This window comes from Microtus oregoni, unplaced genomic scaffold, assembly GCF_018167655.1.
Source record: "Microtus oregoni isolate MIOR12 unplaced genomic scaffold, Mior012 000038F_ref0000394, whole genome shotgun sequence".
Lineage (NCBI taxonomy): Eukaryota > Metazoa > Chordata > Mammalia > Rodentia > Cricetidae > Microtus > Microtus oregoni.
Window position 1 is genome coordinate 858,947 of NW_024543097.1, and position 25,776 is coordinate 884,722.

At 41.5% G+C, this 25,776-nt stretch overlaps 1 protein-coding gene across 1 annotated transcript; it reads left to right on the plus strand.

The window, feature by feature from the left end:
- Positions 1 to 70: 70 nt before the first annotated feature.
- Positions 71 to 25,725, plus strand: Fastkd2 (FAST kinase domains 2). The gene is made up of 12 exons (XM_041631881.1): positions 71 to 127; positions 5,154 to 5,969; positions 7,744 to 7,847; positions 8,442 to 8,550; positions 8,810 to 8,933; positions 9,165 to 9,304; positions 11,042 to 11,214; positions 17,950 to 18,113; positions 19,895 to 20,110; positions 22,773 to 22,857; positions 24,611 to 24,725; positions 25,538 to 25,725. Exons 2-12 carry the CDS (start codon positions 5,241 to 5,243, stop codon positions 25,643 to 25,645), a joined length of 2,067 nt encoding a protein of 688 aa, XP_041487815.1. The 5' UTR covers positions 71 to 127; positions 5,154 to 5,240; the 3' UTR covers positions 25,646 to 25,725.
- Positions 25,726 to 25,776: the final 51 nt, after the last annotated feature.

Consider the following 25,776-nt stretch of genomic DNA (forward strand, 5'->3'; position numbering starts at 1 on the left):
TGGCTATCCACGGCCGCCGCGAACTTAGGCTTTTTGACCTATACAGGCATCCGTAGACCGTCCCGGCCGGCTTTGAGCGGGACTGTCATGGCTGCGCCCGTGTGCAGCCACAGGGTACCGTTCTATGGTGAGTGAGTAGTGAGCATAAGCAAGATCGTGGGCGGTGTCATGGTAGTCTTTTTATTGGGTAGAGAAAAGTTTGAGAAGTGTCTTCGATCTTAAATTTAGGCTGGTGTGTTGATGCTGGGTGGCCCAGTTGAGGAAGGACGCTGACTCCGGTTTCGGGATCTTGATGAGGCTTACTGATTTAAGCACGGAGAACATCGTTTATATTTTGTTTTCTTGTTTTGTTTTGTTTGTTTGTTTGTTTGTTTGTTTTAGAGTCAGGGTTTCTCTGTGTAGAAACCCGGCTGTCCTGGAACTCCCTCTGTAAATCAGTCTGGCCTCCAACGCACAGGGAACCTGCCTCTGCCTCCCAAGTGCTGGAATTAAAGGGGGAGCCATCTGCGCTCTGCCGTTTTCATTTCCGTTCTGTCCAAGTACATTTTCTTTCTTTTTAAATTAATTTTTAGCCGGGCGATGGTGGCGCACGCCTTTAATCCCAGCACTCGGGGGGCAGAGGCAGGCGGATCTCTGTGAGTTCGAGACCAGCCTGGTCTACAGAGCTAGTTCCAGCACAGGCTCCAAAGCCACAGAGAAACCCTGTCTCGAAAAACCAAAAAAAAAAAAAAGAAAAAAATAATTTTTAAAGAATGATCTTTTCTCATTTTACAAACCTATCCCAGTTCCCACTCCCTCCCCATCCCCTATCCACCTCTCAGAGAAGGTAAGGCTTCCCGTGGGGAGTAAACCAAGTCTGACGTGTCTGTCACTTTAAGACAGGACCAGCCCCCCCCCCCGTTTAGGCTGAGCAAAATGTCCCTCCAAAAGGAATGGGCTCCAAAAAGTTATTTCAAACACTAGGGATAAATCCTGGACCCACTGCCAGTATCCACACATCTGTCACCCACATTCAGAAGGCCTAGTTCGGTCCTATGCAGGTTCCTCTTGCTGTCAGCCACTAGCTCAGGTCAGTTGTTTCTGTGGGTTTCCCCCATCACGGTCTTGACCCCTTTGCTCATATTATTGTTCTTCCCTTTCTTGGACTGGTCTCTGGAAGCTCTACCCAGATCTTAGCTGTGGATCTCTGCATCTGTTCCTATCAGTTGCCTGCTGAAGGTTCTGTGATGACAATTAAGGTAGTCGTCAATCTGATTGCAGGGCAAGGCCAGTTCAGACATCTTCTCCACTATTGCTTAGGGTCTTACCTGGTGTCATCCTTGTGGATTCCTGGGGGAATTTCCCTGGTGCCAGGTTTCTTGCTAGCTCCATAATGGCTCCCACAATCAAGATATCTCTTTCCTTGCTTTCCCCTATCTCGATCATTCCATTCCCTCATGTTCTCCTCCCTCCCCTCCTACCTCTCTTCTCCCCTACCCAAGCTTCCAATTTTCTCAAGAGTTCTTGTCTATTTCCCCTTCCCTCAGGGATCCATGTATGTTTCTCTTAGGGTTCTCCTTGTTCCCCAGCTTCTCCGAGGTCATGGACTGTATATAGGCTGGTTATCCTTTGCTTTGCATTGAATATCCACTTACGAGTGAGTACAAACCGTGCTTGTCTTTCTGGGTCTCGGTTACCTCACTCAGGATGGTTTTTTATCTAGTTTCATCCATTTGCATGCAAATTTCAAGACACCATTTTTTTTTTTTACTCCACTGTGTGAATGTACCACATTTTTTCTATCCATCTTTCAGTTGAGGGGCATCTAAGTTGTTTCCCGATTCTGGCTACTATGAATAATGCTTCTATGAACATAGTTGAGCACATGTCCTTGTGGTATGGGTCTGCATCCTTTGGGTATATATCCAAGAGTTGTATTGCTGGATTTTGATATAGATTGATTTCCAATTTTTCTGGGAAATTGATATATTGATTTCCAAAATGACTGTACAAGTTTGCACTCCCACCAGCAATGGAGGAGTGTCCCCTTACCCCACTTCCTCTCCAGCATAAGCAATCATTGGTAATTTTGATCTTAGCCATGCTGACTGGGGTAAGATGATATCTCTGAGGATACTGAGCAATTCCGTAAGTGTCTTTCAGTCATTTGAGACCGGTTGAGAATTCTCTGTTTAGATCTGTTACCCCATTTTTAAAAATTGGATTATTTGGTGTTTTAACGTCTAGTTTCTTGAGTTCTTTATATATTTTGGGGAACAGTCCTCTGTTCGATGTGGGGTTGGTGAAGATCTTTTCCTATTCTGTAGGCTGCTGTTTTGTCTTATTGACTGTGTCCTTTGCCTGTCAGAAGTTACAGTCCATGACTCCAGAGAAACTGGGGAACAAGACAGACATACGTGGATCCATGGGGAGAGGGGAAATAGATAAGATTTCCTGAGAAAATAGAGACCATATTGTAGGGGGGCGAGGAGAGGGAGGAACAGAACATGAGGGAATAGGATAGTCGAGATGGGGGAAGGACAGAAAGGGACAGCAAGGAAAGAGATATATTGATTATGTGAGCCATTCTCAGTGCCAGGAGGTCCCATTTATTAATTGTTGCTCTCAATGTCTCTGCTACTGGTATTATATTTAGGAAGTGGTCTCCTGTGCCCATGCATTCAAAAATACGTCCCACTTTCTTTTCTGTGACATTCATTGTGGTTGAATTTGTGTTGAGGTCTTTGATCCATTTGGACTCGAGTTTTGTGCATGGGGATAGATATGGATTTATTTACATTCTTCTACATGTTGGCATCTAGTTATGCCAGCACCATTTGTTGAAGATGCTTTCTTTTTTTTTCCATTGCATGATTTTAGCTTCTTTGCAAAAAATCAGGTGTTCATAGGTGTGTGGATTAATATCAGTGTCTTTGATTTGATTACATTGGTTTACCTGTCTTTTTATGCCAATACCGTTTTTAATTACTATATCTCTGTAGTAGAGTTTGAAGTCAGGGACTGTGATGCTTCCAGAAGTTCCTTTCTTGTACAGGATTGTTTTGACTATCCTGAGTTTTTTGTTTTTCCATATGAAGTTGAGTATTGTTCTTTTGAGGTCTGTGAAGAATTGTGTTGGGATTTTGATGGGGATTGCATTGAATCTATTGATTGCTTTTGGTAAGATTGCCATTTTTATTATATTGATCCTACCTATACAAGAGCATGGGAAATCTTTCCATTTTCTGGTATATTCATCGATTTCATTCTTCAAAGACTTAAAGTTCTTTTTGTGCAGGTCTTTTACTTCTTTGCTTAGTGTTACCCCAAGATACTTTCTGTTATTTGTGGCTATTGTAAAGTGCGATATTTCTTTGATTTCTTACTCAGCCCTTTTATCATTTATATATAGGAGGGCTACTGCTTTTTTTTTTTTTTTTTGAGTTGATCTTGTATTCTACCGCATTGCTGAAGGTGTTTATCAGCTATAGGAATTCCCTGGTAGAATTTTTGGGATCACTTATACATACTATTATATTATCTGCAAATAGCGAAAGTTTGACTTCTGGTAGAAATCTGCCCATCTGGCTCTGGGATTTTTTTTTTTTTTTTTTTGGTTGGAGACTTTGATGACTTCTATTTTCTTAGGGGTTATAGGGTCTATTTAAATTGTTTGTCTGGTCTTGATTTAATTTGTCCATTTCTTTTAGATTCCCCAATTTTGTGGACTATAGGTTTTTGAAGTAAGACCTAATGATTCTTTGAATTTCCTCAGTGTCTGTTGTTATGCCCCCCCCCCCCCCCCGCTTTCATTTCTGATTTTGTTAATTTGGATATTCTTTCTCTGCCTTTTGGTTAGTTTGGGTTAGGATTTGTCTATCTTGTTGATTTTCTTGAAGAACCAGTTCTTTGTTTCATTGATTTTTTTTTGTACTGTTCTCTTTGTTTCTATTTTATTGATTTCAGCCTTCAATTTGATTATTTCCTGTCTTCTACTCCTCCTGGGTCAGTCTGCTTTTTTTTGTTCTAGAGCTTTCAGGTGTTCTGTTGAGTCACTAGTGTGAGATTTCTCCACTTTCTTTATGTAGGTACTTAGTGCTATGAACTTTCCTCTTAGCACTGCTTTCATAGTGTTCCATAGGTTTTTTGGGCTGTGTGCCCTCATTTTTGTTAAATTCTATGAAGTCTTTAATTTCTTTATTTCTTCCTTGACCCAGGGGTGATTCAGTTGAGCATTGTTCAATATCCATGAATTCATAAACTTTCTGTAATTAGTATTGTTGTTGAATTCCATCTTTAAGCCATGGTGATCTGATAAGATACAGGGGGTTACTCCGTTTTTTGTATCTGTTGAGGTTTTTGTATCTTTGTTACCGTGTATGGACCAATTTTAGAGAAGGTTCCATGAGGTGCTGCTGAGAAGAAGGTATATTCTTCTGTGTTTGGGTGAAGTATTCTATAGATGTCTGTTAAGTTCATTTGAGTAATGACATCTGTTAATTCTCTTCTTCCTCTACAGACCTGTCCAGTGGCGAGAGTGGGGTATTGAAGTCTCCTGCTATTAGTGTGTGCGGTTTGATGTGCGATTTAAGCTTTAGTAATGTTTCTTTTATATATGTGGGTGCTCTTGTATTTAGGGTATAGATGTTCAGAATTGAGACATCATCTTGGTGGATTTTTCCTGTAATGAGTCTAGAGAGCTGGGCTCTCCACACTTGAACACAGACTCTTACCTCTCCAGGAGCAGTCAGGGCCAAGGCTCCGGTCGTCAGACCTAAGTACGTTTTCTTAATGTTTTGGTTTAGGCAATTGCTAGATCATTCTGTTGAAAGTGTCCATCAATGATACTATTTTCAGTGGAGGCCTCCAAAGTAGCATTAACAAAATTACTCTTAGCAGAAGACTTATTGAATACCTACATAAATAATATTAATAATAATAATAGTAAATTATTATTATTATTAACCAAGAAGCTATTTTATACCACTGCTAAAATGACTGACCTGGGTACTTTACAATGATGTGCACTTTGGAATATAAGTAGGAGAGACATACTGGGGATATAGTTTTGCCTTTTTAATATGAAGCTCTAGTGGCTCATAGATATCCATGCAGGCTCCTGTTAGATGCAAAAATTTTAACTGTTATTTCTTTTATTTGCCTATCCCCTGCAGGATAGTCTACAGCATATGCTCTGTTTTAGAAAGAAGTCAAGTTTTGCTGCATTGTGAGTATTTGGAAGTGTGCCCGTGGGGAGCAAAATGAGTAACAAAGCACACTCCTTGCTCTGGAACGTCGGACAGTTGCGTGCTGTGCTTCCAAGAAGCAGAGTTTTGAGGATAGATCCTCTGGGATTTTGCAGACCAGAAGTTGTTTATTCAAAATGGAACCCAAGAAACCGCCTGTTAAATGGTTTTGAGGATGGACTGTGGCCAGCTGTTAGATGCTTCTTTCAGGGTATTTTGAAATCAGTAGATGATTGTACTCAAACTAAAGGCGTAAGACACGCAGTTGTCTTTAAATTTGGCAGAGTGCTTTGTCCTAGAAGACTATCCTCTGACTCAGAACATTCTCTTGTCTCTGATGGGGCATCTGATCATGATTTAATGAAAATAAACTTCCATCATAGCTCCAGTGAAGACGTGCTCACCAAGAAGATGAGACCAACCCCCATGAGTCATAAAAAGCTGGCCCAGGAGTGTAACTCCTTGAGTGACGTGCTCGACACTTTCTCAAGAGCGCCCACATTTCCTAGCAGTAGCTATTTCTTAGCAATGTGGACAATTGTCAGAAGGGTGTCTGGAGACAAGAGGCGCTTTGAGATACAGCTGATGTTCGGTCACCCCGCCTTTCATCAGCTGTGTGCGCAAATGATGAGAGAAGCCAAGATTATGCACTATGACCACCTTCTCTTCAGTCTGAATGCTATCATGAAGCTGGGCATCCCCCAGAATGCTCTTATGGTTCAGACGTTGCTGAGGACGATTCAGGTAAGTCAAATGGAGACTTAAATGTGGCTTTACTGTGTTTAACATATTTTGAACGAGTCAGGGGAAGGAGATGTGTATAGCTTCCTTAAAGGAGACTATCAGGGGCTGAGGAGGTGGCTCAACCTTTAAAGGCTAGGCTCACAACCAAAAATATAAGAAGAGACTATCAGTGGAATATATGTTTTTAATGTGCATTTCTGTATTGTATAGTATATGTCTAGGAGACCTTAAGTTAGATAATTTTTTGCTTTGGAAATTTGTGGAAGCCCGCTCCACTTACCTTCTCTAGGGCTAAGTAGGAACAAAGAAGCTAAAATGAAGAGAAAGGCAAGCCATACAAAGAAAGGTTGGTAGTTGAAGGAAAGAGGGGTAGGGAAGGAGGTGAGCTGGCAGTTTCCTCGCATGGTGTCCTAATCCTCTCACCAGCACTGAAGACAAGGAAACAGATTTAATGATACCAAACTGCTTGCTTAGCAGCTCGTGGATTCCTTGATTCACGTAGCAAATGCATATTGGGTGTCAGTCATGTACAAGGTGCCACAGTTTCATGCCCACTGGAGCTTGTATTTGCGGGTAGGCTTAGGAGTTCATTGGAGAATTTCAGGCAAGGGATTGGCCTGCTCAAGTTTGCACATTATGTCATTTATATGGCACCAGACGTGAAGAAGGAATCATTTATTTTTAAAGAATGGCAATGTCAGACGTCTAAACTCAATAATTAAGGAAATATCCTAAATTGCATTACTTGCCTGGAGATAATGTATCACATACTCTTGTTTCACTGGAATTCATGAGTTGAGTTTATAGGTAGATGAGTTTTTACTTTTTATGTAAACTTCATATGTTCTCAAGCAAGAACTATTAAATTTTATATTTTGCTTGTTAAGCCCTGTATTTGTTTCATGTCCAGTCACTTGCAATGATTGGTGTAACTCAGTTCCCACTACAGTGATGCAGCTATGAAGTAGACCTTGCACAGGCATTCCCAACCAGGAACATAGTCAGCAAATCTGCATGTGGCTGTTCCTCCATAATATGTGGGTGTCATAAAGACGCTTAGCCAGAGGTAAGAGGGCAGTGTGCCGTCAGTGCATCTGAGCCAAGTAGTCTGACCATTCACAGCAGTCAGCACTGTTCTCTGCCCAGATCTCCCCTGGCATTTCTGGACTAAACTAGCACCTGACTGAGACCCAGAGAGTGGTGGTCAAATGCAGTGGGCCACATGAGTAAGAAGATTCACAGGCATGGTGCTCAGGGAAGGAAGGCTATGTGGAAGTTGTAAGGACAGCCCTCTAAGGCTCATTGAGGGGAGCAATTTGCCTATGTACTTTAGTAGATCTTCTGTTATTCTATAGTATTCTACTGTGTTACTATATCATAACTTGTGTTATTCTTACTTTTAGGGGAGCAATTGGCCTATCTACTTTAGTAGATCTTCTGTTATTCTACTCGGATGTCCCCATGGTGGTTTGGGGTCCCATGAAGGGGTAAAAATGGTGTTTAATGCAGTTATTTCACAAGCAAAGGAATAAAATCAATATCAAATAGATTTCCAATGATGCATAGGAAAGTGTTGATGTTTAAAAGGTTACGTGTCAATTACCTGGAAAGCCACTGAATTGTCATAGCTTACTTCCTGGGTATCTGTGTATGATGGACTCTGTGACTTGCTGGTCTGGTACTTAGTCCTGTGAAAGTGTGGGTTCAGAGGTTTTGCTTGAGAAAGCTAGTGCACATCTCATGGCCTTTGCTGTTTGCAATTGTGTTTTACCAGGAGCGCATCAATGAGTGTGATGAGAGATGTCTTTCAATTTTGTCAACTGCTTTAAAGACTTTGGAGCCATGCATGAATGTGAATGCGCTTCGAGCAGGGTTGCGGTAAGAACCTCCTAGGTTTCTTCATGTGGTTTTCTCTATGGCCCTGATATGGGCAATTTAGAAGCCCAACGAAAATTGATTCCTTTTTTGGGAGACACTAATAAAGTAGGCATTGGTAACTGTTAATATTTTATTAAGCTTAAAATTCCAACTCTGAATGATATAAGCCTGAAGATAGTAATTTTTAAAGGATCTCTTTCTAAAAATTTGTAGGTAACATTGAAATTAGTTTTTCTTAGACTCTAGTACAGATGTAAAGTCGGGGGGAGAACTGACATGTATACTAAATTCAGAATGGTTACTAGGACACTGTAGGGATCACACTGTATCTTATGAAGATATAAAATTGATCCAAGTGATCTGATGTCGCAGACTAGGGAAGGTTATGAGGATACCTTTAATCTGATGTGACTTGTTCATTAATAAAGGCAGTACAGTAATGTAAGAGGAAGTATCCTAGAATGATTTAGGTTCTTCTCTAACCGCTTATACCCTCTTGGGCAGGTAGACCACGTCTGTAGATTTCTTATTCCTGGTCTATTCCAAGTAGGGGCTGGATTCTAGGATCATCCTATTTCTTGTGTCTAATGACAGAATCCTAGTTGATCAGCAAGTTTGGAAGATAGAACACATCTTCACATTACAAACAGTGATGAAATATATCGGGAAAGACACACCATTTGCTCTTAAGAAGAAACTGGAGGTAAACACCTGGCTTTTCTCAAGTGGATAAAGTTTGAAGAAACTGTCCTTTGACCTGTCACTCCCTAAAGTCGGTTTTGAAGGAGGATGTGGCTGTACTTTTACTGAAATGACTTAAGACATCTATCTGTGTGTGCAAACATATCTGTGTATATATATTTACTTCTGTATTTGTGTACACCTTTCTTAAGCCTCATGCTTGTTTCTTCAGCATTAAGTTTTCCACAGATGATAATTAAATGCAAGTTTGTTTTCTGTAGATGAAAGCCTTGAAGGAGTTGGACAGATTTTCTGTCTTGAATAGCCAACACATGTTTGAAGTACTGGCTGCGATGGATCACCGCTCTGTTGTCCTTCTGAATGAATGCAGTAAGGTGGTCATAGGTAAGAGGGCTTTTTCTATATTATCTGCCGTATCTGACGGTTCACTTGTTTTGAAATCTTGGCTCTTATGATGCAGAACTGATGACTAGTTACATATAAATTTTATTTTTGGCCGTTGTTTTGTTTTCCTTCAAATTAGTGATGTTTTTTTTCCCAAAGAAGGTATGAATATCTTGAATCTTATGCTCAAAGCCATCTGGTAATGCTTGCGTATTTAACTCATTCTTAAAGATAATATCCACGGGTGTCCTTTTAAAGTCTTGATTGGCATACTGCAGTCCTGTAGAGACCTGCGATACCAAAATGAAGATCTCTTCAAGAGCATAGCTGACTATGTGGCTACAACTTTTGAAATCTGGAAGCTGAAACAGGTGAGTTTCTGTCGGGGATATACCAGGGAAAGTTTCAGGAAGCTTGTTCATTCCCTTGTTTCTGCTTAGAGAGGTCATTATGTCAGAATATGTCAGAATATTCCAGTGCTAAATTAGCTCAGCGCCATCTCCTTCTACAGGCTAAACATTGATAGAGTAGACCCTCCGTGGTCAGTTTTCTGTGGGAAAGCAAAGCTACATTGTCCAAAGTTCTTCTGCTTGGTTATCAAAGGGTTTTATGATAGGTGAACTAACTAGTGAGCCTTGTGGATCCTATTTTCTTCTTAGCTTTGAATAATAAAAATGGCTCTAACTAATGATGTATGACAGGCTCATGGTTTTGAAGAATGAAATGTTACTACTTTATGATCTTACCTATTTTCTTTGGAGTCCCAGACTTTCAGGATCCATGTTTAACAATCCAAATGTCTAAATGTAACAGCGTGTGAACCTTACTTTTTCTAGTGAAGTAGGTGGAGGCCGATCAGTGGATTCAGTTGGTTAAGAGAGTAAGATGAATTTTGAATTTATTATTAAAATTGAGTTCAAAGGCAGTAATTCTTGTGGTAAATATTACCCAGCAGGAAATTGGAAGTGAAATATATCTTAATCATGATATTTCACTTCCATATATTAATATAAAATAGACATATTTGAGTTACAACAACAAATTTTGTTTGAAAATGCCATAAAGAAATGGAATACTATGCATACTAATTAAAAAAAGTTAAAAAGACAAGGAAAGATGGGAAAATATTTGTGCCTTATTAGTGTTAAGGCTCGGATAATCCAAATGGACTTGGTGGCACACAGCTAGGATCCCATGTTGGCAGAGACTGCTCATTCATTTTCGACTGCCCAGACCCAAATAGTCACACAGAAACTATATTAATTACAACACTGTTCGGCCAATGACTCAGGCATATTTCTAGCTAGCTCTTACATTTGAATTAACCCATTTCTATTAATCTATGTATTGCCACGAGGCTGTGGCTTACCCGAAAGGTTCCAGGTCCTTCTCCTTCGGCAGCTACATGGTGTTTCTCTGACTCTGCCTGCTCTCTCTCTATATCTCTTCCAGCCTGACTATATTTTGCCCTGCTATAGACTGAGGCAGCTTTTTTATTAACCAATGGTAATAAAACATGTTCATAGCATACAGAGGGAAATTCCCCATCAATCCACCTAGCCTCTCAGAAGGCTGAGACTGGAGGATCACAAGCTCACACCAGCCTATGGGTAAAATAAAAGGAAAAAAATGTTTGAGTTGCCATATATATGAGAATCTAGGCAGAGTTTAGAAGTGGGAGCAGCTCAAGCACAATATAAAGTAATTTTTAGATCTGTCGTATGAAAAATGGGTAAGAAAGGATTTGTTGTTGTTGTTTGTGACAGGGTTTCTTCGTGAAGCCTTGGCTGTCTTGAAGCTCATTCTATAAACCAGGCTGGCCTCAAATTTAGAGGTCTGCCTGCCTCTGATTCCCAAGTGCTGGGATTAAAGGTGTGTGCTACTGCCTCCTGCTAAGAAAGATTTAAATGAGGTATGGAGATTATTCTTGGCTCTTGGTTATTAGTCTTGGTTCTCAGCTTAGAAGAGATTGCTCATTAAGTTGATATCTGATTAAAGACAAAACACATGATTATCCTTTTGGGGTAGTATTTTGTTGCTTAAGTTCTTTGAGATTTAAAACCACTATAGTAGCTGTTGAGTAACTTCCTCTCCTTTCTGTTTTTAAGGTCATCTTTTTTCTCCTGTTATTTGAAGACCTTGGTTTTCGACATCCTGATTTGATGGATAAGCTTATGGAGAGGGTAGTGGAGGAGCCTGATGCTCTAAACATGAGAAACATTGTTTCTATCCTTCACGTGTATTCCTCTCTCAATCACATCTGCAAAGGCCAAAACAGAGAGTACGTACCAATTTCCTTTACGTTGTCACAGGTGTGCTTACAGAAAGGATTGCAGATCTCAGGCTTCCCACACTAGTAAGCATGACCGTGTTCCCAGCCACCATGTCTGGAAATACAGCAGCATTTATTTTTAGAGTTGAATAGAATAGTCTTACCTTTGTGGTTCTTTGTTTGCTTGTTCCTTTGTTCTTTAGGTGCAGTTGTTCATTATAGAAGTTTTCATTTTGAGCTTGTCTCCTTTACTATTAATTCCTAAATTATTTGTCCTTTTGAACTTCATCAAAAAGTCAAGAAATGTCTCTTTAAAATTCATTGTTGCAGTAAGTGTTTTGGGCAAGAGCGGTGGTTTACTAGCGACTTTCAAGTGGACAGTCCAGTGCTGCTGACTCCAGGCGTAGCACATCTGCCTGGAGCTGCATCCTCCTCCATATTTGAAAAATTCCTGATGAACAGCTTTTCCTCTCTTTCCCCTCTTTCCTTCCTCACATTTTTCTACTGTTTCTCAATTTGGAATATGTGCTATGTGTCCATCTAGACAAGCTTATATTCATTAAACACGGTGTACTCCAAGTTCATCTGTATCGTCATATGGAAGGATTTTTCTTCCTTTAAAGGTTAAATAATATTCCAATTGTATATTAATAGCATGTTATATTTATTCATCTATTGATGGACGTTTAGGTTTTTGGCATAAGTTAACTTTTGTGTTGCACATAAGAGTATACATATCCTGTTGAGATTCTTATTTCAATTATTGTAAGTCAAAATGTACTTGGGAAACTTGCTGTAATTGCCATGCCTATAAATCCAGCACTTAGACAGTTGGGGCAGGAGGATACCTGTGAGCCAGAGGCAAACCTACACTACAGACTGCAACTCTTGCTTCAAAAACCTAAAGCTAAAAACGAGAGAGAGAGAGAGAGAGAGAGAGAGAGAGGGAGAGAGAGGGAGAGAGAGAGAGATCCCTGTATGTGAGATCAAGATATGGTAGCCCTCTTATTTTTCGTATTTGGGTTTTATTTTTTTGAGGAATCCTCACTGATTTATTTAATTTTCCTCCCAGTAGTGTATGAAGCATGGAAGGGCTATAACTATAATAGTGTGCACTACTTAGTATGGAAGGGCTGTTCCCCCACGGTGAGCACAGTGTGGTGTGCCAGGATGTTCCCCCACGGTGAGCACAGTGTGGTGTGCCAGGGTGTTCCCCCACGGTGAGCACAGTGTGGTGTGCCAGGGCTGTTTCCCCATGGTGAGCACAGTGTGGTGTGCCAGGGTGTTCCCCCACGGTGAGCACAGTGTGGTGTGCCAGGGCTGTTCCCCCACGGTGAGCACAGTGTGGTGTGCCAGGGCTGCTCCCCCACGGTGAGCACAGTGTGGTGTGCCAGGGCTGTTCCCCCACGGTGAGCACAGTGTGGTGTGCCAGGGCTGTTCCCCCACGGTGAGCACAGTGTGGTGTGCCAGGGCTGCTCCCCCAATGGTGATGAGCACAGTGTGGTGTGCCAGGGCTGCTCCCCCAATGGTGATGAGCACAGTGTGGTGTGCCAGGGCTGTTCCTCCAATGGTGAGCACAGTGTGGTGTGCCAGGGCTGTTCCCCCACGGTGAGCACAGTGTGGTGTGCCAGGGCTGCTCCCCCAATGGTGAGCACAGTGTGGTGTGCCAGGGCTGCTCCCCCAATGGTGAGCACAGTGTGGTGTGCCAGGGCTGCTCCCCCAATGGTGAGCACAGTGTGGTGTGCCAGGGCTGCTCCCCCAATGGTGAGCACAGTGTGGTGTGTCAGGGCTGCTCCCCCAATGGTGAGCACAGTGTGGTGTGCCAGGGCTGCTCCCCCAATGGTGAGCACAGTGTGGTGTGTCAGGGCTGTTCCTCCACGGTGAGCACAGTGTGTTGTGCCAGGGCTGCTCCCCCAATGGTGAGCATAGTGTGGTATGCCAGGGCTGTTCCCCTGACGGTGTGCACACTGTGGTGTGCCAGGGCTGCTCCCCCACGGTGAGCACAGTGTGGTGTGCCAGGGCTGCTCCCCTGACAGTGTGCAGTGTGTGGTGTGGGGTGGCTCTGGGTCTCCATGTCTTCTCATCTTGGCTTTTAGCCATCCTAGCAGGTACAAGGGCACATCTCTTCATGAAACCCAAACAGGTTTGCATTACCTGTTACTTGTGTTGAACATCCTCATGATAGCTGTGCACTGCATGTCTATTCTGGTGATTCTTCTGTCATTCCCTTTGTCCATTTTCTGATCATGACAGCATCTGATAATGCTGTTAAATTGTAGGCATCGCGTCTATGTTTTGGATGATAATCCCCCGTTGGGTGTGCAGTTTGCAAATATTTTCCACCCTTCTTTGATTCTGTCAGCTACTTCATTTCCTTAGCAGAAGAATTTTAGTTTGCTGTTGTCCCCTTGACTATTGGTTTTTGTTGACTGTATGTTTCATATCATAGTCTAAAAATGATTGTTCTACACAATGTCATAAAATAAAACTTTCCCATATGTTTTCCTTGTAGGAGCTCAGTTCTCATGCTTACTCAGTTTTAAGTAGATTTTTATGTAAAGTGTAAGACAGAGATTTAGTTTTATTGTTTTTATGTACATACCCAGTTTTCCCGGTGCTGTTGTAGACGTTGCCCATTCTCCATGGTGTGTTCTTGGTGCCTTGCTTGTTTTTCTGCAGAACTGCTTGGTCTTCAGTTACCACAGCTTTGTGATCTGTTCTTTTTCTTCCTGGATTGCTAAGGGATTCAGGCAACTTGGTTCCCATATGAATGAATTTCAGGCTTTTGTTTGTTTGTGTTTGTGTAAAAACCTGCTATTGTTAGTTTGGCAGAGATGGCCTTGGGTCACTGAGCCACTGCACACAACACAGACACTTCAACAGTGGCTTCCAGTCATTGGGTGAGTGCTGTCTTGCCATGTTTTATTTGTACCATCTTTAACCAGTGTTTTATAGTTTGCAGTGTGTGAGTCTCTCACTCCTTGGTTGGGTTGTTCCCGGAGAGCCCATAGTGTAGAGAAATGAAGCAGAAGCTACTTCTCTATTTACATCTTATTCATTTCCTTTCCCTTTTCCTGCTTCAATATTTATGGACCTAGTTGTATTTTTATTTATTTATTTCACCTTAAGCTAGAATTTCTAGTGCTGTATTAAATAGAATGGGCAAGAGGAGGTATTCACCGTCTGATATGCTGCTGGTTATATGGGCTTTTCACATATGACTTTATTATATGCCAGGTATATTGGGAACTTTTATCACAAAAGGGTATTGAATTTCTCAAATTTATTTCTTCAGCTTAAAGTAATAGTGTGATTTTTCTTTTAACCCTTCCGTTTATGTGACGTATAGCATTAATTGATTGCATACACTGAGCTACCTGGGTGTTACTCGTTTGTGGTTTATCTATGATCCATTTTCATGATACTGAATTTGGTTTCCTACTGTTTTGTTCCATATAGCATAGTGTGAAGATGATGTTGGTCTTGTGAGTTTGGAAGAAATGTTCTCTCTTCTGTAGATGTTTGGATGAATTCAAGAGAGTTGTGTTAACTTATTATTCTCCTTCTCAACATTTGGTAGAATTTACCAGTGGATTCACCAGTGAGCGCTCTGGTTCTGGACATTTTCATTGTCCAGAGGTTTTTTTCTTTTTCAGTTATGTTTGCGAATGCTTTGCGTACACTCTAAGCCACCGCTCCATATTTTTTTGTGAAGTTTTTGATAGCTGATTCAATCTCTGTATTCATTATTGGTCTATTTTGATTTTCTTTTACTTCATGCTTTAGTCTTTGTTGTTTATATATGAATTTATTTCTTCTTGGCTACCAATTTGTTAGCAAATGTTTTCCCTAATATCTTATTAATCTCCTTTTATTATTGTGTTGTGCTGGGGAGAGGCTGAACATGTACAGACTTTATTGTCATTTTCCTGTGAAAGATAGTATCACAGCTAATTATGTAGAATTGCATTATATTAGATATTATAAATAATTGAAAGATGATTTAGAGTATACAAGACCATGTGCAAAGATTACATGAATCTTTTTTTAACTTGAGCTCACTATGTAGCCTATACTGACCTCTAAGTTTTGATCCTCCTGCCTCCGCCTCCCAAATGTCAGGGGGTATAAGTGTGCCCTACCATGTCTGGTTCATGGTACTGGGGACTGGACCCGAGGCTTCGGGCATGTGAAGCATTTTACCAAGTAAGTGACATCGCCAGCTCCTTTTGTTATCTCTGTGGCGTCGGTGCTGTTGTCTGTCCAGATTACTGTCCTTCCCTGCTGGTTTAGTTGTGGGTTTGCCACTTTGGTTAATCATTCTCTCTGGTTCCCATTTGTTTCTGCTTAAATCTTCATGACTTTCTTCCTCTACTGACTCTGGGTTTGGTTTGTTCTTTTTCTAGTTTCTTTTAAAGATTTATTTACTTTTATTTATTTATTTTTTTTAAAGATGTATTTATTTATTTATATATTTGTTATGTATGCAACATTCTGCCTCGATGTATGCCCGCAGGCCAGAGGAGGGCGCCAGATCTCAGTACAGATGGTTGTGAGCCCCCATGTGGTTGCTGGGATTGAACTCAGGACCTTTGGAAGAGCAGCCAGTGCTCTCAACCTCTGAGCCATCTCTCCAGCCCCTATTTACTTTTATTTTATGTACATGGGAATTTTGTTTGTAAATATATGTGTATAATACATGTGTGCCCAGTGGCTCTGGAGCCAGAGAAAGAAGTCGGAACCTGGAACTGGAATCAGACAGTTTCTGACTAAAATTTTGTTTTTTCTAACATAAATATGGCCACTCCTGCTCTTTAATCCCCATTTGTTTGTGTGTCTTCTGTTCTTTCACTTTCAGACCCTGTCTTTAATCTAAAGTGAGCTCTTTGCACATAGTATATACTTAGATCTTGTTTATTTTTATTCTAGCTTTTAATTGTAGCATTTAATACATGTATCAGTTATGTTTCTCATTGCTGTGGCAAAAATGCACGGTAAAGATGTAAGAAAAGGTTTATTCTGGCTGCCAATTTAGAGTTTAGCTGATCATGGAGAGGAGGAGCGTGGTGGCAGGAGCATGGGGCTGGCCAGTGCATCCACACTCAGCAAGCAGAGATGACTTCTGCATGCAGTAACTTTCTCATCTTTATTTAGTCCAGGGTCCAAAGTTATAGGATGGTGCTTCCCAAATTGAGGATAGGTGTCTTCCCTTCTCAGTTTAGCTTTTCTGAAAATACCTCATAGACATCCTCAGAAGTCTGTGTCCACGCTGATTGTAATCCTGTGGAGATCAATGATTGCAGTACAGACATATTTAAAGCCTTTATTGGTAGAGATGGCTTTATTATTGGCATTTTGTTTCCTGCCTTAGAATTTTTTTCATTTTTTTCTGTTTCACTGTGTCTTTCTTTGTAATTTGATGTATCTATTTTCCTTTATGTATCTTTTGTAGGTATTTTTGTGGTTACTATAAGTCTTATGTAATTATGCTATTGTAGAAGTTAGTTTAGGCAGCCATGTAGAAAATCTAGACAATTTTATTCTTCCTCACTCTTTGTTATTGATTTTATAATTTATATCTTTTAAGATCATATATTTACTAACTGTTTAATAATTGTATTTGTAGTAATTTTTCTTTCAAATTTTGTACTAGATTTAAAAGTGGTTTACATACTCCTATGACTGCTGCATGAGCCTGGTTCAGTCAGCTCACAGTTTAATACCATTGCCTTGCTATTTTCAGGATCTAGTATGCTTGTCCCTTCCTGTGGAACTTCATTCTCTTAACCTTGCAGGTCTTACTGCTGCCCTGGCCCCTGAGATTGTCCAGTTGGTCTCAAAGTCTGGGCTGCACCCTCTTATCAGTCTGAGCTTCCTTCCAGACTCACTTGGCCTTGACGTCATCCCTGCTCCATGCCTTCATAATACTGTTTTACTGACAGACAGAGCCTGTGCTCTCAGAACTCCATTCAGATGATCTCCCCTTTCCTAGCGCATCCACCCTTCAGCTTCGCCCTGAAGCTCCTCTCTCCCTTCTACCCTGCCACAATCGTCTGTATATTTCATCTTTGTGTGTGTTATTCTAGGGATAACGTACGCCCTGAGAGTCTGTCTAACCTGGCTCCAGGGAAGTCCACCATTTATTAACAGTGTCACCTCCCCGAGTGTTTTCCTCCCACTCTGTCTGTGCTTAGCCCTGTTTATACCGCACAATAGCTGTGACTGCTAGGTTTAGGCTTATAATTCTTTACCAAGAATTTAATAGCTAAGAATTTTTAATTGCTTATAAAATGAGAGTGGTAGTTTGGGCCTTGTGGAGACTGTCTAAAGAGTAGAAGGATTTGGTGCCGGACCATTTAGGTTCTTAACGTGTCTCTGCCCAGGCTGCTCAGTCAGTGTCACTTTCCTGGATGAGTTACTCAACTCTGAGCCGATTCACTCATCCGTATTTATGAGAATAATAACACTGCTGCCCCATAGACCTTTAATAGGAATGAAATGATTGAAAGCCTATGAAAACATATTCAGGCAGTATATCCACAATAGTCATTTATTAGATATGTACACTTACCATGGGGTTACTATGTCCTGCACTGTATATGGATGCTTATTTACAGATCTGATTGGTTCATCTTATTTCTTTGCATTCACTAAAGAGCTGGGTTCTATGGCATGGAATCAGCTCTTCTGCTCCCTTGTCTTGTAAGTTTATTTGAAATCTGACTTCCCTTTGTTCCCCAAAAGGTTCCTAGAAGCCATGACCAGTGCTCTGACTGCCCATCTTCACCACATCTCTGCTGAAAACCTACTAAGTACCGTGTATTCGTTTTGCCTGATGAATTATTTCCCCCTGGCCCTCATTAACCAGCTTACTGAAAAGAAGATCATCAACGAATTGCTGACTTCAGGTAGTGTGTCACCTTGTCATTCAGAATGGGCTTTTAGAGCAGCTTTAGTTCAGATGTGCAGAGCAAATGTTGCTGAGTATGGCTAACAATGGTGAAGTCAAAGGCCTGTGTTTCAGACCACAAGCCCAGAGAGCCACATACGCTGGTGGGGGGGGGGGGAAGGTGCAGGGTCTGCCCAGCTGTTACCTTTTAGCCTGCGCCACATGCATAGCGTTCACTGTCTGCACATATTCAAAGTTCAGTGTTCTGCACCAGAGGTATACTTTTCTCAAGTATACCATTAAATAATCAACCCAAATCACCAAGAAAAGTCACTCCTGGTCTGGAATGTGATGCCTGCTACATCTAGTGACCAAATTAGTCGTTCTTGGATGTTTTTTGGTTTGTTTGTTTATTTTTTGTTTTTGTTTCTTTTCTTTTTTTTTTTTTTTTTTGAGACCAGGGTGGCCTGGAAATCACAGACATTGCCCTGCCTCTGCCTCTCTAGGGTAGAATTCCTAAGTGCTGGAATTAAAGATGTGTATTACAATGCCCTCTAGTTATTGACTTTAAGTGAAGAAGAATAATATTTGGGTAGATGTACAAAATTTAATAATGTGTCTTTTATTAGCTATAATTCATTTCATAAACAATACTATAAAATCCTGACATTGAATTGTGAAGAGTCAACCCTATATACTGATTTTATAAGAAATAGTTTATTGTTGGAGAATAGGCTTGGAGGCCTGTACTCTAGTCCAATTCCTAGACAGTTTCTCTCCTATAAAATGATTTTAGACCAAGTTACTTTTAAAGATAGCTTAAAGTTTGAAACATTGGTAGTACAGGCCACTGATCTAGACATCAAAAACCAGGGAATCATTGAGAGAATTCTGGAAACAAAGAAAAGACGTCAAGCTCTTCCTGCAGGGGAGTTGTACAGAAGAGTGAGCAGAAAGACTCCAGAGGGGATGGAGAACTCCAGTGAAACAGTGCCGTTCAGACCTAATAGGACTGACACACACATGAGCTCCCGAAGACTGTGGGAGCACAATAGGTCCAAACCAGGGGGGCCACCAGCACCGAGAGGGGACTCAGGACACAAGTCCCCATCCCAACCAAGAGGCTGTCTGCCATTGATGCTACTTGCAAATTAACAAATTAATTTTCTCCAGTGGAGTCTCAGTGGGCTACCACACTTAAGGGCACCCCGTGCCCAACAGTAGACGGCTGCTATAGAATGAACTCAGTGTATTTTTGTATTTTGTCTTACATTACCTTGTCTGGGCTTTTTTTTTTTTTGTTTTAATTTTTCTGATTTTTTTGCTTGTATATTGTGGTTTCTGATTTTATGCTTTTGTGTGTGTGTGTATTTCTTTTTTAAAATTCTGGTTTGTGGGTTTTTTTGTTTTGTTTTGTTTTTTCTTTTTGCTTGTTTACCTGTTTGTTTTCCAAAGAAAGAGAAAGGGTTTGGTATTGCATGGACGGGAGGGTCTGGGAGGAGGTCGGGGGAGGAAGCCGTGACCAGAATGTGGTGTATGAAATCTTTTCTTTCAATAAACAAAATAGAACAAAGTGGAGAGGGGAAGGAAGGATAACTGAGGGTAATAGGGGTGGGCGAATATGATCAAAGTTTTATATATATATATATATATGCATGCAAATATAAGCCATTATTTTGTACAGTGAATTGATACACACTAAGCAAAAAGGATTTATGAGGTAATTAGAAATATAGCTATATTAGTATTTTAAAATATGGCACTAATGTTTTAATCATGTGTTTGCTTTTGTATTTTTAGGTGACACAGAGAAGAATATTCATAAACTTCATGTTTTGAATACTTGTCTGAAACTTGATGAAAATGCTTGTTACAAAGCTACACACATACCGCTGCCTCAGCTGCCGCTGTCCCCGGCGCACCCCAATGACAGGGTTGCAGAGGTGCTCAGCAACCTTCTGGAAGGTGATGGATGCTTCTCGAGAAATGTGCAATTGCCACATAATTATCACATTGGTATGAGTTTCCCTTTATTTTGTTTTATTTTTAAGTTTTATTCTGTCTGTCCTGACAGAGGAGTAGGAGATTAGATTCACACACGAGTACTATATTTACATCAGTTCTTTTCCTCTCTTTCCCTCAACTCTCTCCCTGACACACTCCAGACCCGTCTCAGATTCATGACCTCTTAATTATTGTCATACAGGTGCACATACGCACACATGTAAGAATAGATACAGCTGGCTAAGCCCATTGATGGCTGCTTTCCTTACCACTGACCACTTGGAACCAGATTATCTTAAGCCACCTTTTTGGGGTGACTCCTGCCATGATCCTAGAAGCAGTGAGTTTGTATGTTCCGGGATAGGGCGGGAGCGTTAGAAACATTAGGTAGGAGGAACAGATATAAGATAGGAACACAGAGACACGGATAGTACTGGGAGGGCAACTCAGCGGATTCTGAATGCTGAATTTCCCCTGCATGTACTTTCCATTGACTTTTATACCCAAATAAAAATGGGGGAAGAAGGCAAAAATACTGCTTTAACATGACACAAAGGACAACCAGAACAGTTACTTGTTCCAATACTTGAGACATCAAGCCTGACATCAAGAGATTGATTCCTGAGTTAAGCATTTGATGTTTGCGGCAGTGAACCCACCCTAGACCAAGTAGCCTGGCAGCCACTCTTCCTAAGTCAAACCTCCTATTTCAAAAGAAGATAGCAGAAGTCTGCTTGAATTCTCTGACCTCTGGTCAGGGTGAAGCACATCTACCTCTACCTCTATAGCCATCTTAATGTCCAAAACATCAAGCAACCACACCCTAGGTCAGGATATCTTGTTTTGTAGCCACACCTTTTGTTAACAACTTTGAAAGAACAAAAGTAAGCTCGAATGAATTCTCTGACCTGCAGACAAGGTGGAACAGGCTCACATTTTGGGTCCCCACACCAGATTACATATCCTGAGGCTTGTCCCTGGGCAAGACTCAGTCTTCTCTCAGGGGTCATTAATTCCTGGAGTCGTCATCTAGGGGTGGGGCCTTGTGAGACTTCTCCCCATCCATATTGGCATGCCAGCTGATGGTGGTGGTGCACCGGTCTTTTCTGGGTGACCACACTGTTAAGGTCTTCTAAGTGTAGTGTCCCTGTCCCATGTAGAAGACATTCTCTCACAGCAGATGCCACATTCCTCTGGCGCTTACAGTCTTTCCGTGCCTTCGCCTGAAATGTTTCCCATGCCTTAGATGTGGAGATTGCTCTGTAGGGGTTGGGCATTTGGACATTTGGGCTTGTGGCTCTCTGTAAGAGTCTCTCCTTCCTTAGAAGGAAGCTTCTTTGCTGACAAGTGAGGGTTGCCCTTATCAGTCCTAAGGATAAGTATTTAGGATGCAGTTAGAAATTAAAGTGACAGTGGGTTCTTTTCTATTGTCTGTGACCTCATCAGCAATAGTAGTTGGCTATGTTTATAGTACCAGGCATGGATTCCCTCCAATTGAGAGGTCTTAAGTCCAATTAGACAGGTGTTATGCACCCAAGATAGAGGTGCCACTATTGCTCCTTGGGGGCTGTCTGCTGTGCTGGTCACTATGGCTCCCTGGGGTTTGTCTGCTGTGCTGGTCACTATTGTGTTTGCAGGCTTCACATCGGGGTAGGACTACTGATTGATTGGCAGCGGGGGTAGGAGTACTGATTGATTGGTAGCGGGGGTAGGACTACTGATTGATTGGCAGCCGGGGTAGGACTACTGATTGCTTGGCAGCTGGGGTAGGACTACTGATTGATTGGCAGCTGGGGTAGGACTACTAATTGACAGCTTTCCTGAGATGCTTGGATACTGTGAGAGCCAGGGAGAAGCCTGCAGTCAGTTCTAGATTTCTCTCCAGTCCTATATCTGAAGTGTGTGGAGGCTTCAGCAATAGGGTCTTATCTTTAAGTCCTAGGAGGCAACCAAGGATATTCTGAGAATCCCTGACTCCCCTGACTTGAGGAGATGTCCTATGCCTGACACTAGTTTTGTTAGTCTTTGTATTCTTGCTCTGTAATTTCCTGGTACAGTAACTTTAGGAGTGTAACCATCCCTAGTTTCTTTGTCTACAAAGGGCAGCTACAGTAGTCCACAGAATTTCATGACCAATACATGTAAAATCCCTGGATTAGTGTCTGCCACATTAGAAGTTCTTAGTTGTATTTTAACTACTGTTTTGTCCTCTCTGGCACTGCTGACATTAGACTTTTGTGTAGATGGAGACTGCTCTTGGTTTCATGACTGCCCAGACGCGAATAATCACACAGAAGCTATATTAATTACAACACTGACCAATAGCTTAGATATATTCCTAGCTAGCTCTTACATCTTAAGTTGACCCATTTCTATTCGTCTGTGTATCACCATGAGGCTGTGGCCTACCAATAAGATTCAAGCGGCTGTCTCCTTTGGCAGCTGCATGGTGTCTCCTTGTCTCTGCCTGCTCTCTCTATATGTCTCTGTTCAGATTTTCTGCCTGACTTTATCCTACCCTGCCATAGGCCAGAGCAGCTTCTTTATTAACCAATGCCAATGGTAAGAAAACATTTTCATAGCATACAGAGGGGAATCCCACATCATTTTGATATATAGGAATTACTTTGAGCAATGTGTGAGAAATTAATATCAATTTTTTTATTTCTTTCAGATTTTGAAATCAGAATGGATAAGAACAGGACTCAAGTATTTTCATTTTCCGATGTAGATGCAACTTCTGCCACAAACATGCAAAGGTAGTTTATATAGACTGGGCATTCTGAGTTAAAATTTTAGTAAAGAAAGACTTCATATTAAATAGCAGTATCCAAAAGACCTTATGCATGTATGTAGCTTGCAGTATATCTGCTGCATGTGGTTAAATACAACGGCCTGGGGTTGGGATGCCTGCTGAACCAGACAGTCTTTAAAAATTAGTATAAAAGACAATAGTTCAGCCGGGCGGTGGTGGTGCACGCCTTTAATCCCAGCACTTGGGAGGCAGAGGCAGGTGGATCTCTGTGAGTTCGAGACCAGCCTGGTCTACAAGAGCTAGTTCCAGGACAGGCTCCAAAGCTACAGAGAAACCCTGTCTCGAAAAAACCAAAAAAAAAAAAAAAAAAAAAAAAAAGACAATAGTTCAGTTAGACAATATTAACATAACTTAAACTATCACTGGGTGGTGGTACATGCCTTTAATCCCAGCGCTTGGGAGGCAGAGGCAGGTCTGATCTACAAGAGCTAGTTCCAGGACAGCTAGGGCTGTTACATAGAGAAACCCTGTCTCGAAAAACAAAACAAAACCCCCCAAAATCCCACATAACTAAAACTACTATCAGTGCAGTATAAACTTCAGCCAAGATAATACAGTGATTGTAAACTTAAGGCATCTACAAAAATTAACTACCCAATGCTTTTTCCGTTCCTCCTGGTCCTTTCTTTATAGCTTTATAATTGGTATTATTTGTGGATCGGAGCACATTGAAGCTAATCCAAGTCATTTCCCTGATTCACATTACATATAATGTGCTTCTGGAAGAAACATGACATCATGCCATGAAACAATACCCTGCTTGTTCAGTAGAAGCATAGATCATGGATCCTTCCCGCACACCTATGTCAGTCTTTGTGAAAGGTTCTGCTAGGCCTGCTGGACACAGAACGATGAGCCTTACACCTGCCACTGTCCTGGACAAACACATACGTAGAGTAGGAGGAGCAGGAACAAGCTGTTAGCATCCACACCCTTGCCTGCTCATCCCTGTCCATTCACAGTGTTCTGTGTCTTTTCCTCTTTCTGCATCCAGCTGGCTTATTCCTTGGTGTCTTCTTAAGTATTATGTTACCCAGCTGCCCTTAAGAAAGCCTCTCACCCTACTGAAACCTCATTTCCCCCCTTTAATCTACTATTCTGACATGAAATGGTAGCATAAAAGTGCTGGGAAGTGTAAAAGCTGAGTGGTGTCTGGTAAGTGTAAAATCTCTCCTCTCTTCTGGAAGCTGGTGACTGGGGGACAACAGAGGGGGTAGAAGTACCTTTTGTTCTTTTCTTTGTTCTCCTAGGGAACTTCCAGAAAGGAGGGAGTGATGGGATTCAAACCACAGCTTTCCATTTGCTTATAGAATTCCCCATTGGAGGAGCTCGCTTTGGGTTTCCTGAGTTTGGAAGATCTTGTGCCACTTTCTGCTGCCCTCACCCGTAGCTTTACTGAAGAATTGTATTTGGGTCAGAGCGTAGCACCGTCCCAGAAACCCTTACAGTGCGTGTTTTTGTATCAGGAAGTTTTCCTCCTTAGAAAGTCCAGTCTTTCGTAAAGAAGGCTGCTACGTAATCATGTAAAACATTATGTGAGATGTGGCTTTACAAAGTAGCCGTGCACTGCGTTGGCTGTAGAGGCCAGTAACAGAAGTAAAGGCCAGAGCGGGGCGTGCTGAGGACAAGGTCCGTGAAGAGCAGAGTGTTTACCATTCCAGGGGCTCACTCTTTGTGCTTGCTTCCTTTCTTTTCAGAGTAGCAGTGCTGTGTGTTCCTAAGTTTGTTTATTGTCTGAATTCAAGCCACCCCAGAGGATTGTTTGCTATGAAAATTCGACATTTGGAAGCAATGGGTTTCCATGTGATTTTGGTAAGAGAGAAAATGAATGGACCATTTCCTGTGTTAGCGTTGTGCACTCTCCCAGCTTCCGGGTGCTGTGGTTGAAGGTGGCCATTAGGCTCCAGGGGAGTAGTCAGCATGACGGGAATTCATATTTCAGCTGTGGTTCTCTTTCGGGCATTCTAGTATGTGGTTTGCCTTCTACTCAGCTGAGTGCTGTCATCTAGTAGGGACTAGATTAAGTCAGCTTTAATCTCTTATTAATGAAGAAGATAATAAAGAATACCTTTTCTTACTGAACTTAAGACACATAAAGTTACCTCCATGATTACCTTGATTGAGGAATGATGCTAAGGTATTTGTTTTCTGGGCCAGTGTGAGATCCCGCAGTGTGTGCTTGTTGCCCAGAGAGCTGGAGGAAGACCCTTCTCATCAGCTTCCCTTTGACCCTCAGGGCCATGGCTTTTCTTGAATGGCCTTTTCAGGTCTCAGGGCCTTATGATGATTTTGGCTTTATCTACCTGCTACTCATGTGGTCCTGCACACAGTGTGAAGTGTATACACTCAAATCTTCTATTATTGTACTTTAATCCTGAGGGACTGGGCTTGCCTTACTAAGTTTCTGCTAATGTGCCATTTAAAAGTCTGGGAATAGAGAGCCTTTGGAGTTTTACACTTTCCAGTGTTAATACATTTTCTCAGTCCTAGACTTACTAGGTTTAGAATGTGAACATTTAGTTTTTGAAAGTTGGTTTGCTACTTCTTTGATATGCTTAGATCTCTAAAGTCCTTTTATTTTTACGTCTGATCATTTTCTCACAAACTGCTTTCTTTTTCGGCAGATCCATAACTGGGAGCTGAGAAAGCTGAGGATGGAGGATGCAGTAGCATTTGTGAAGGCGAAGATCTATTCCCCCAAAGCTCTTCCCACCACTGATGCAACTGTGTAAAGCATGGGTTAAAGCAAGCAGGAGCCTCTTCACACTGGAGCACACGAAATGACTGTAATAAAGGCTGTGATTCAATTATCAGTGGATAAGATGGCTGATTACTGTAACAGTGTTATTTCCGGGCAGGTTAA